This window comes from Perca fluviatilis, chromosome 1, assembly GCF_010015445.1.
Source record: "Perca fluviatilis chromosome 1, GENO_Pfluv_1.0, whole genome shotgun sequence".
NCBI lineage: Eukaryota > Metazoa > Chordata > Actinopteri > Perciformes > Percidae > Perca > Perca fluviatilis.
The window spans coordinates 8,546,771-8,560,290 of NC_053112.1; the positions used below are offsets into that span (position 1 = coordinate 8,546,771).

The window sequence follows — 13,520 nt, forward strand, 5'->3', positions numbered from 1 at the left end:
TTTCCCAAGAGGACGTCCTCAAATGTCTCGTTTTGTCCACAACTCAAAATATATTCAGTTTACGGTCACAGAGGAGAGAAGACACTAGAACAATATTCACATTTAAAATGCTGGAAACAGAGAATTTTTTATTCATAAAAAAAATGACTCATCAAAATAGTTGGCATTTAATTATATAGTTGTCAACTAATCTTTGCAGCGCTAAACTTAAGATCAACATTTATAGAAATTGTCGCCATAAGAGGAACAGAACAGAATATATTAGATTCTTACGTACTCTCACTCTCTCTCACACACACACACACACACACACACACACACACACACACACACACACACACACACACACACACACACACACACACACACACACACACACACACACACACACACACACACACACACACACACACCTCAATTTTAAAATATTTTTCTCTTCCTTATTTTGTCCATTTTGGATTTACTTCTTCCAGTTAGTGCTCCAGTGTTTTTGCTTTTTCGTTATCATCATGAGTTTTGTCATTATGTTATTGCTATGATTACCCTTATTTTCTAATCTGCTCACAAGATGTTTAAGGCTGCCAGAAGTGACATTCTCAGTAACAAATATGAAAAAGGTAGGAAATTCACCCCGGGGGGGGGGGGGGGGGCCCCCCCCCCCCCCCCCCCCCCCCCCCGGGAAAAGAAAAAGTGGTGTTTTTTTGGCGTTGCCCCCCCCCCCCCCCAACAAAAAAAAAAAAAAAAAGGAACGCCGGTGTTCTTTCTACACCCCCCCTCCACTTCTTCCTTTTCCCCACCACACCCTAAAAACCAACCCCTATTTTCCTCACCGGTTACTAGCAATTTACCTACTGCTACCACAGAAGACTTGAAAAAAATGTTTTTTTTTTTTCCTGCTGACTTTTTTATCACCATGCTATCTGAATGCCTAACAGGTGGCAGCACGTCTAACAGACCGCGAAGCAATTAAAAAGCCATCAGCGCTTTTAAAAGAGACAAACGCAATAAGAACTTTTTCTCAAAGAAAGGGTGGGGGAAAAAAAAAAACCTGCTGTTCTCTGAATCAGACTGCAAAACAATTCTTTTCCCCGTCGATAAAGCAGATGCTTATTTTCATGATTAATCATTTACAGTACAGGCCAAAAGTTTGGACACACTCATTCAATGCGTTTTTTTATTTATTTTCATGACTATTTACATTGTAGATTCTCACTGAAGTCATCAAAACTATGAATCGACACATATGGAATTATGTACTTGTGTGAAATAACTGAAAACATGTCTTATATTTTAGATTCTTCAAAGTAGCCACCCTTTGCTTTTTATTAATAAGGGAAATAATTCCACTAATGAACCCTGACAAAGCACACCTGTGAAGGTAAAACCATTTCAGGTGACTACCTCATGAAGCTCATTGAGAGAACACCAAGGGTTTGCAGAGTTATCAAAAAAAGCAAAGGGTGGCTACTTTGAAGAATCTAAAATATAAGACATGTTTTCAGTTATTTCACACTTTTTTGTTAAGTACATAATTCCATATGTGTTCATTCATAGTTTTGATGCCTTCAGTGAGAATCTACAATGTAAATAGTCATGAAAATAAAGGAAACGCATTGAATGAGGTGTGTCCAAACTTTTGGCCTGTAATGTATAGTTTATGAAATGTCAACAAGCGAAAAAAAGTAAGAAGTTCAAGGATACAATTTCACATTGCTTGTTGTGTCCGATCAACAACAACAAAAAATGATTCGGTTTACATCTGTGCGTGCTGGTCTTACAGGGAGGTGTGTTCAGGTGCATTCTGTGCGTGCTGGTCTTACAGGGAGGTGTGTTCAGGTGCATTCTGTGCGTGCTGGTCTTACAGGGAGGTGTGTTCAGGTGCATTCTGGGCGTATTGCTATCTTGAGGCAGCGGGAAGTGATCGTGCCATTGACCAACAAAAACCTGGTCCAAAGTCAATGACACAGCATTTTAACAGTTATTTTAACAGAGCAGTAAAATGTGCCTAGGCTCGTTCACAGCGCGCGCACACTATGCTTGTTACACACTATGCTTGTTACACACTATGCTTGTTACACACTATGCTTGTTACACACGCACAGGGACGCGCGTGCACGTGCGTGTACTATGCCTACAACTCATTTTACCTTGCACAGGTATGATATGGAGAAGCCAAATACATGCAGCAGCACACACGCATGCAGAAGATTACAGATACAAATATTACAAATGTGAAACAGTATTATTGTGTATATCTATATATATTTATATTACATGTTATTATGGTTACTGGCGCTTTAACTTCACGCACGAGCAGATCAGTTTCTTCTCCTGAAAATCTCTCATTCCTGCTCAGCAGATCCTCCATCATAATAGCAATACGCCAAGGTCCAAACGCGCCTGGCTTTTATAGGAAATGGGAGAGGACCCTCTGATTGGTTTATTGCAGGTTACGCCCAAAACACACCTATGAATTAATGAAGACACTAAGTACAACCCTTTTGAACCATGGGCCCCCGCTGTTAAACTAAAGTGGATTTGTACACGCCCTAAACGCACCCGCGCCAGGCGCATCACACGGCGCGCTTAGATCGTTAAAACAGGGCCCTAAACCTCTGTGCCATCGGTGTGTGGATGTGCGTAAATGTCTGACTGTATCTTTTATGTGTGGTATGTGTTCAAAGAGCAGCTACAGCTTACCTGTAGGTAACAAGGCCCCAGTTTTCCATGGCACCTGCATGACAGGAAGAAAGGTGTGTTTCACTGTCAACAGTCTCAGTGGAAATGGGTCACATTCCTGAATGTTAAATTGACAACTACTCACCAGCAGCAAAATCAGCAATAGCTATGAGATCGATTTTAGGCAATGGATAAGGAACATTGAAGTAGTCTTTGTAGAAAGGTAAGGTCTTAGTCGCAACCTGCAAAAAAAGACAGTGTATATGTATGTAACAATACTCAAAAAGTATTTAAAAACTTCTGAAAAAATACAGCAAGACTAAAAGGAGGCAAAAAGGATTATGCAGATTCAAATATTGAGGATGGAATCTACTAGGGCTGTTGTTGAATACTATTTTTTGTGCTTTGCAGCTCAAAAGAGACTATTCGAAAAGCAAATATTCGAAAGCGAATATTCGAAAACAGAGTACTTGAAGCTTTGGTGGTGGCTCGTCTGTGTGATGTCGAATCTGTCTCAACTTTATTACAGTACTGACGGAAAACCAAATAATCAAATCCCAAAACTGAAAATCTAATATCTACCCAACGAACTTATACCAGAATAGTGGAATACTGGATCCAGCCCTAGAATCTACCATCAAATGCTGGTGAATATGTCCGTTTTCTGTGCATTTGTCTACATTTCCAGTCAAGGTTAGAGTTTGTATAATTCTCAGTGGAAACACAAAGTGACTCACCCGCTGGGACTCAACCGTGGTTTGCTCTCTGGAAAGTATTTCAAAAAAGGTGTTTTGTCAACATTCTCACCTCCAGTGCAAATTTCCCTTGTTCTGCCTTCCCGACAGGCGTGTAGACGCGTACCGTTATACCGTCTGACGATTGGCTCTCCACAAAGTCATATTCACCGATGACAAAAGCTACAAGGTACGTGGACATGATGGGCGTGGTGGCAAACTTCACTTCCACAAGGTTTTCATCCTCTGGATATGGCTTTCGTTCGATGACATTCTGTGGAGAGGAATAACACAGTGAAATGGCACGGAAACAGATTATCGACAAACAAAAATCCATACTGAAACATGGTGCTAAAATAAGACGTTTTGTAGCAGATCGTTATTTAGGAGCAAGAGCTTCTGATTCCCTCATTTTTCTCTTTTGAGCAAAGAGTGACGTCGTAAAATGCAAAAAGACAAAGCCTAAAGACCCACAGCCGCTTTCCAAGGTTGTCAAGACGGGGAAAAAAGACTGACTTAAAGCTTTAGTGCGTAACTTTTTGATATTAATGAACGTCCGTTACATTCAATCCGTTGCCAAATGAGTTGATCCAAAGCTAATTAAGACTATCAGCTCCACACCACTCTCTCTGGGTTTCTCAGCGTGGCTATGTTCAGAAGATTGTGTCGTCCGGCGACTTCCGCGCACAGAAACTCGAGCCAAGATAATGACCTCTTCTGAAGAGTCAATCATGTTATTTTAATCCTCTGTGTCCTCCTTGGCTACTAGCAACTGTGTGGAGGAGGGGTGGGGGTGGGGGCGCTTGCGCAATCACGAAGGGCTTGTATCATGTGGACATGCCGACAGTGTTGTTGTCATTACTTAGAATTCCTCACGGGGGAGACAGAAACTACGCACCGTAGCTTTAAAAGGTCCCATGGCATGAAAATTTCTTTTTAACATTAATATGAGTTCCCCCAGCCTGTCTACGGTCCCCCAGTGGCTAGAAATTAGGGGACCACTAAGGTCTATATAAAAGAGACTTCAGATACAGTATTAGGGGACCACTAAGGTCTATATAAAAGAGACTTCAGATACAGTATTAGGGGACCACTAAGGTCTATATAAAAGAGACTTCAGATACAGTATTAGGGGACCACTAAGGTCTATATAAAATAGACTTCAGATACAGTATTAGGGGACCACTAAGGTCTATATAAAAGAGACTTCAGATACAGTATTAGGGGACCACTAAGGCCTATATAAAATAGACTTCAGATACAGTATTAGGGGACCACTAAGGTCTATATAAAAGAGACTTCAGATACAGTATTAGGGGACCACTAAGGTCTATATAAAAGAGACTTCAGATACAGTATTAGGGGACCACTAAGGTCTATATAAAAGAGACTTCAGATACAGTATTAGGGGACCACTAAGGTCTATATAAAAGAGACTTCAGATACAGTATTAGGGGACCACTAAGGTCTATATAAAAGAGACTTCAGATACAGTATTAGGGGACCACTAAGGCCTATATAAAATAGACTTCAGATACAGTATTAGGGGACCACTAAGGTCTATATAAAAGAGACTTCAGATACAGTATTAGGGGACCACTAAGGTCTATATAAAAGAGACTTCAGATACAGTATTAGGGGACCACTAAGGCCTATATAAAAGAGACTTCAGATACAGTATTAGGGGACCACTAAGGTCTATATAAAAGAGACTTCAGATACAGTATTAGGGGACCACTAAGGCCTATATAAAAGAGACTTCAGATACAGTATTAGGGGACCACTAAGGTATATATAAAAGAGACTTCAGATACAGTATTAGGGGACCACTAAGGTCTATATAAAAGAGACTTCAGATACAGTATTAGGGGACCACTAAGGTCTATATAAAAGAGACTTCAGATACAGTATTAGGGGACCACTAAGGTCTATATAAAAGAGACTTCAGATACAGTATTAGGGGACCACTAAGGTCTATATAAAAGAGACTTCAGATACAGTATTAGGGGACCACTAAGGTCTATATAAAAGAGACTTCAGATACAGTATTAGGGGACCACTAAGGTCTATATAAAAGAGACTTCAGATACAGTATTAGGGGACCACTAAGGTCTATATAAAGCATCCAAAGAGCACCATGTCATAGGACCTTTAAGACAGCTCGGACTGAGTTAGCGATTGAGACAACGGGAGCGCGCGCGCCAACTCTAGCAAGACTATATTGGAAAGTTGCCTGCAACAGTGGAATCGCTTTTAAAAGCCGTTTGGTGTAAAAGGTCGGCATTAGCAGTAGCTAGGGCCGCACAATATGAGGGAAGTATCTCATTGCGATTATTTTGACTGGTATTGCGATGCGATTGCTGATATTGGAGGGAATGCTCATTTTTGTATCATTACTCTCATTTTCCTTAATAAATATTACAATTAAAATTCAAATCATTATAGTGTACATTTTTGTGAAGATCTGTACCAAACAACGATTTGTTTTCTTTAGGTCCGTAGGATACCATTTGTAGGCCGGGACGTCTCTGCAGCGCCACACTACTTCATTCAGAATGGTTTGACACATATTCTGCCTTTAGCAAATATGGCGTCCCTCCCTGCGATTTGGATATTGCACTGGTCCGTATTGCGATTTTGATAAAATTGCGATTAATTGTGCAGCCCTAGCAGTAGCGTATATCTTTCACCGTCTGTACCAACATGTACCCTGTGTTTCAACAATGTATCCACTGAACAGCATCTGTACACAGTCGAGCTCAGTGCAGTATTGTTTTGCACTGGACTTTAAAAAAGGTCACGGTGGACTCGCTGAGAAAATAAATTTCCGCAGGTATGTGGACACAAAAGGTTGAGAGCTGGACTGGCATAAATCTGTGTGGGGCTTAGTCCTGCTGGCCGGAATAATCACATTTCCTTCACTACAGTAAGTCATCAGAAATACCCAAATTTAGTTTCATCGTCACCACCCAAATAAACTGCTTTAGCCTGGAGGTGTGTGGTTAGAAATAATCTAAGCCAGATGAGGTTTTCTGATGCAATTCGGCTGCAATGCCTTCAGTTAAAAAAATAAAAAAAATAAATCACTGAGTCGGTATGACAAACGCAAGAAATGTTTTAAGGAGAATTTGTCTTAAAATGACAAAAAAAAAAAAAATCATCACACATGTACAGTAGTTGCATTTCCCATGCCGTTAAACACAACATTAGCCAGAGGTGAAAAACATGCAGTGACTGTCTGCCCTCTGTTATGTAAGCTACAAAGAGAAAAGAGAGGGAAGAGAAAGGAGGGGAAACGCGCACATAAACACACAAAAGAAACTTGGCAGCAGAGGGTGACTCGGGCAGTCTGAGGTCTGGAGTTTCTCAGATGGAGAAGTAGAACATATGACAACGTACCATATTTGACAAGGTGACTCTGTCCTTGGGAACTATCAAAGAGATGTCAAAGGTGGCTTTTATAGCTGGCTCATCCCAACAGGGGAAAGCTCTGCGAGCATCCGTGGCCTGGAGGAAATATATGTGAGAGAGAGAGAGAGAGAGAGAGAGAGAGAGAGAGAGAGAGAGAGAGAGAGAGAGAGAGAGAGAGAGAGAGAGAGAGAACACAAACTGAGTGTTCAGACCAAGCTGAGGGGGATTGCAGTTCATACCTGGCAACAAAATGCATCTTAAACCATCTGCTGTGATCATAGGTTTATTTTTGGGTCACATTTGATTTTATCTGTGAGACAATTTTGCAACCCCTGCACACATTTCTACCACAAATATTATCTATATCCGTTACATTTTATCCCTTTCATTTTAACTTCTGCAATATTCATGTCTTAGATCCTCATTTGTTTTTACTTGCACGGTTTCTCCTATTTATACACATTTCATTCATCAGCATCTTTGCTCATCTGGCACTAAACCATAAAGCGTTCATTTCTTACTGTTAGAACAGTTAATATTGTACATCTTTGTTTATTTACACTACTGGTCAAAAGTTTGTGGTCACGTAGACATTTCCATTCCACTCCATTATAGACCGACTACCAGCTGAGATCACTTGCATTGTTTTTTTAACCAGGGCAGCAGTTTTCAGATGACATTATGTGCTTACATAATTGCAAAAGGGTTCTCCAATGTTTACTCAGTTAGCCTTTTAAAATGATATCAGATTAGTAAACAGAATGGGCCTTTGGACCATTGGATGAATGGTTGCTGATAATGGGCAATGTAAATACTGCATTAAAGATCAGCCACCTACTCAGATCAGCTGGTATTCTGTCCATTATGGAGTGGAATGGAAATTTCTAAGTGACCCCAAACTTTTGATCGGTAGCGTATGTTAGTTTCTTTTACATTTCTTGTTTATTTCCTTTTAATATGTTTATGTATGCACCATCCACCAATGCAAATTCATTGTAATTGTTACTTACTTGGCAATAAATCCTTTTCGGTTACTGATTAATAAGAAATTGTTAGAGGGAGCCTGAGCTCTAAGATTTTTTTATCGCCAACGACTGCTTCTCCGTAAGTGTTGGGCAGATGACAATAAATAACGTGAAACGTGTGCGCCCGGATAGCTCAGTTGGTAGAGCAGGGCGCCCATATATGGAGGTTTACTCAACGCAGCGGGCCCGGGTTCGACTCCGACCTGCGGCCCTTTGCTGTATGTCATTCCCCCCCTCTCTCATGTCTTCAGCTGTCCTATCAGAATAAAGGCCGAAGAATGCCCACAAAAAATAACGAATTAAAATTCGAAATAAATTCTATGAGCTAATAACCTAAACAGAGAGAGTCAGAGAAGGGAAAGTTACCACCTAATTTCTAGACTGCTGTTGTGTTTGAAGCATAGTGAAAGACCTATGTTTAGGTCCTCCTGTGTTGTTAGGGACACAACAGCCTCCACATTATAACATGCCAGCCAAAAGGCTTCTGGTATTTTCACTTATATTTGTCCTGTCATTTTGCTGCGTGAGCAGCACCAGACTCCTTCCCTTTGTTGCAGGAGCCGGCAGCACTACAGCAGAGAATGTTTTTATCTGCGCCAGGTTAAAAAAAAACAGCGACCTGTCAGCTGTTTTTCAAAGCAGATAATATCCTGAAAGGATCACATTTCCCTATGGCATTTGTAGCATGTCCTTTACATTAAAAGCCTGCAGCCAATTCATTTATCTACAAACCAGCCCGGTAAACTAGGCGAAGACAACAACAAAAAGTCTTGCTGGGTGACTAGAAAGTTACCATTATACACTCCCTCAGCACAGGTGTCAACCTACTGGTGTTGCTGGTGACCGGTCACTGCTAGTGCTTCAAGATAAGACTTTATTAATCCCACACTGGGGATATTCCCCTGTAACAGCAGCTCAAAAGAAAATTTGGTAACACTTTACTTGAAGGTATCTACACAAGAGTGACATGACACGGTCAGGAACACATGACACTGTCATGACACGGTCATGACACATGAACCCTAACTTGTCAGGACAAAAACCGAATGACACTTACTACAAGAAGCGTTATGTCATAAATGTTTCCGACTCGTTTATAATGTTTATGACACGTTCGTGACCGTGTCATGTCACTCTTATGTAGGTACCTTCGAGTAAAGTGTAACCGAAAAACTCACACGTCAGAATAACAAAAATAGACATAGGAAAAATATACAAAACGTATTATAAGAAATAGAATAAGAGTTATAATAGTAGTATGTACACTATAAAAACCCTTATATAAACAGACCGACACACACACACACACACACACACACACACACACACACACACACACACACACACACACACACACACACACACACACACACACACACACACACACACACACACACACACACACACACACAAGGTGCGGATGAATAGAAATGACATATTGCACAGTAGGAGGTGACACTGAGTAATAAAAAAGAAAAGCAGAATATTTTCAAGTGATGGCTTGTGTTGCAGAATCAGCGAGCAGTGCTACATTACGATGTTGTATTAAAGAGCCTGACTGCTGCTGGAATAAAAAAGGACTTGCGGTAGCGCTTCTTGTTGCACTGAGGGTGCAGCAGTCTGCTGCTGAAGGAGCTGCTCAGGGAGCTCCCAGTCTGGTGAAGGGGGGTGAGAGGTGTTCTAGCTTCTACCTGTGTTCATGTCACATTGTCCAAGTTTCCAAGTGTGTGCCGAAACACATAAACGTGAGCAAGCAACTACACTGGACTTGTGGTGAGGAACTTTCTCCGACCTCTGGTCACCGGTGCTCAGGCCCTAGTAAAACAAACTTTCAGCTGTTTTAGCACAATCTGTTCACAGCTTCTCGGTTTTCTGTCTCTCACTCATGTTGTAACTTGGTAGGACTATCAAGGCGTATCTGTGTGTTTGCAAGATAAAGATCATGAGATCATCTACACCGAAATTTACATAATTTGTGAACATGCATGGGACACTCTGTCATAACTTTATCTTTCAGTGTGCCCACACTGTGGTAGAAAAACACAGCAGGCGGAGCTCCTGCAGGTTCTGATGAAAGCCACCAAGTCGGAGTCCAGACTGAACCGACCTGGTTTTGGCTCAACTATCCCAAAAACACATGTCAACACACTGTAGCATTAAAACATCAAAACATACTCATAAAAAGATATTGCCTCATCTTTAGGACAATTCTAGAAAACCAACAACAGCCACATGACCAACACGCCCTCCTATGTCGCAACACAGGCAAGTAGTGGGTTAAGCAACACACCCAACCTTCACCAGAAGAAAAACATCCCACTTCTCTGAGGCCGTCAGCTTACCTCAAACTGTGTGACAGCAGCGTAGCGGATCTCTCCAGTAGTGGATGTATATTTACTCCTATAGAATCCCTTCATTTTGTCATTCAGCTCCCCGACAAAGTCTATCTTCAACGAGCCAGAGCCTGGGGAGGCGTGCACAGAGAGAGTTAGAGTGTTAGTTTGGCCACAGCCAAAAGGGGGGGGAAATCTTTTTCAACAGCATTAATGACAGAAAAGTATATTGTTTTAAAAACAGGGACAGCAGAGCCGAGTGGAGTGCCTTCTTACCTTTCTGTAAAGAGCTAGGAAACGACAGGGTGACTTTCTCATCCTCATTTTGATAGTTGAATCCTGTGGCATTAATTTCTAAAAATAAATAAATGAAGAGTGGAAGAAAAAGACATGAGACCACGAGCATGCAATACGTGTAACGAACTACATTTTTTTTTTAATCAAAGGGAATGTCATTAACAAAGAGTAAAAAGGGGGGGGGGGAAAGCTGACAAAGTCTGACCCTCACCTTCTCCTCCCTGTGGTACAAAGGAAGCTGTGATGATGTCGATGTCAGCACAGTTCATCACAATCTGATTAGTGGCTTGTGTAACCTGTAAACATTGACATGAAACAGCATAATTGATCATTTGATCATCTCAGCGGTGCCTTCGTTACAAAACCCCAATCTGTTAGGGAAAGAGGAATTTTAAAGAAAGTTAGTATGTAAAGAAGCCAGAGTTCTGTTTGCGTTTTTGTTTGCAATTCTGATGGATTTATCCGGACTGAACAGCAGATATCTGAGACAGGATTGAACCTACTCTACTCACTGTGAGCTAAACCTACAAAAGGCTGAAGGGCAAAACCAGTCACAGATAAAGAACCAGTTGGGGGTATGAAGAGGGAAAGAAAGTGATAAAAACAAAGAATAGAAGACTGACTGCGATGTGAAAACAGTGGATGTAACTGCCACAAGTTTTCAAGGGAGAAAAACAGTGGCACACTTGGATGCCATGCAGTTTTCAGAAAGGGCAGTCACAGTGACATTCACGGCTTGTGGCGCTGCTGGTAGGACGCTGCTGTTGTTGTGGGACACTTGGGAGGCTGACAAAAGCAGAGAGGCAGTAATTATGAAACATGCCAGGCAAAGAGTGCCACATTGCTTGAGTTTCTTCCGGTCTACTGCATTTTTACCCAGGCTTTGTACAAACCGCAGGTAAAGGAGGTTATTACTAAACCAAAGAGTGGTAGAGAATTTTCAATTCTTAGCAAAAACGGGATTTAAAAGTGCTCATATTATGCTTTTTGACTTTTTCCATTTCCTTTATTGTGTTATATATCTTTTTTGTTCAAGTTATAGGTTTACAAAGTGAAAAAGCCCAAAGTCCCCCCCAAAGGGACTTACCATCTCCAACAGAAAACACTGTTCACCAACTGCTCCAAACAGCTCTATTGTAGTCCAGCCTTTACTTCAGAGACAGACGTGGTCACTTTGGAACACACGTTATAATGCTCGCCTAGCTGCTAGCATGGCACACCCTCATACTCTGCTTCTGACTGGCTAGTAGTCCTTACCTAGCTACTGTCAGGGCACGCCCTCATACTCTGCTTCAGAATCAGAATCAGAAATACTTTAATAATCCCAGGGGGAAATTATTTACGTTACCACTCCAGATATACAAACAACAAATTGACTGGCTAGTAGTCCTTACCTAGCTACTGAGCATGTGCGACTCCCAACAAAGATGGAACAGAAGTGAGATGCCTCACTCTGTAGCTAAAACAGAGAGCTCAACACACAGGGTGAAAAGAAGAGCTGCAGCAATGTGCAGTACAACACAAATATGGCGTTTTCTGAAAATGAAACCACATAAACCTATTCTGGTACGACCTCTAAATACAATTATGAACCTGAAAATGAGCAGAATATGAGCACTTTTAAAAACTTTCAGGAGGACTCAACTTTGAGATTTGCTGAAATGAGGATTTGCATTCACCACGGGCAAACATTTAAATGATTAACACAAGGACAGAATGTTTGAATATATTCAAAACTCGATTGGATGTTTTATTAATACTGTTTAAAGATGTTTGAATATGTCCTGCTTTAATGGCTTTTACTTGGCTCAGCTCCCATATTCATTCCTTGGGCTAGCTGTCATTTCAGTACAGGTGCTAGAGTTTTGGTACTGATAAAACAAAACTTTCTCATTACATTTAAATGCCATTTAGCTGACGCTTTTATCCAAAGCGACTTCCAATTGCTATATATGTCAGAGGCCGCACGCCTCTGGAGCAACTAGGAGTTGAGTGTCTTGCTCAGGGACACATTGGTTGATGTATCACAGTGGGAATCGAACCCAGGTCTCCCACGCCAAAGGCGTGTGTCACATCCACTGCGCCATCACCACCCAGTGCCTTCTCAAAGGCATCCAGCGCCAACTTGTCAATGGTTTAGTGCCGAAATAATCAATCAACAGAAAAATAATCGTTATAAATTAGTCATTCTTTGAGGGAAAATGGCCACTTTTCAAATGTTATGATTTACTGCTCATCTTTGTTTTATATAATTTGTAAACTAACTGTATATCTTTGGGTTTTGGACCGTTGGTCAGGCAAGACATTTTAATTTCTTTTTCCAGCTTTCTGCTTTTTGTTAGAAATGTCACTAGTGTTCTTTGGAGTTAGTGTTATCTTGTGCTACACATTGGTGGTGTCAGAGCAGGGGTCACCAACCTTTTTGAAACTGAAAGCTACTTCATCGGTATTGAGTCATACGAAGGGCTACCAGTTTGATATATGGTTATTAATGATAAATGATACTCATCTACGTGAAGACACTGATCATGTTAATGATTTCTCACAATAATTATCAACAATGACAATGGGAAACGGATAATATAAATATTCAATTTTCATTTTTAGAACAGGCCTGAGGGCTACTCATGTGGTCCTTGGGGGCTACCTGGTGCCCACGGGCACCGTGTTGGTGACCCCTGTGTTGGAGAGTAGTCCACCCCCCTGAAGCGCTTTGAGGGTCTATGATAAAGCGCTATATAAAAAGGTAATGAATTATTATTGTCATTTTTAATGTACTGCTATTTCTTCAATCTGTTCTTGAGAGTGAATCAGTTAATATCACATTAGTGAAACGTGTCACATACACAAAGAAAAACTAATATTTGCAAAGATACACATTTAGACAACATATTCATGTGGTCTGTCTTGATAGCTCTAAAAATGGGCGTTGAGTTAGTGTTTCCAACCAGGCATAGGTGTTAGGACAGCTGACCGGTGTCTGTGCTCGCACAATGGAGCATTTTGCACCCTGTAAGCACAAATGCTCTCCCTGAAACTAG

The 13,520-nt window shown here is 41.1% G+C and overlaps 1 protein-coding gene across 1 annotated transcript in view; it reads right to left on the reverse strand.

Moving 5' to 3' along the window:
- The window catches only part of npepps (aminopeptidase puromycin sensitive), a 42,364-nt gene that overhangs the window by 26,836 nt on the left and 2,008 nt on the right, over positions 1-13,520 (reverse strand). Inside the window, exons 2-8 of the mRNA XM_039811044.1 lie at positions 10,691-10,775; positions 10,459-10,536; positions 10,192-10,313; positions 6,813-6,920; positions 3,487-3,687; positions 2,825-2,921; positions 2,701-2,734 (exon numbers count right to left, since the gene is read on the reverse strand). Coding sequence (XP_039666978.1) covers positions 2,701-2,734; positions 2,825-2,921; positions 3,487-3,687; positions 6,813-6,920; positions 10,192-10,313; positions 10,459-10,536; positions 10,691-10,775 — 725 coding nt within the window. The remainder of the gene's footprint in view (positions 1-2,700; positions 2,735-2,824; positions 2,922-3,486; positions 3,688-6,812; positions 6,921-10,191; positions 10,314-10,458; positions 10,537-10,690; positions 10,776-13,520) is intronic.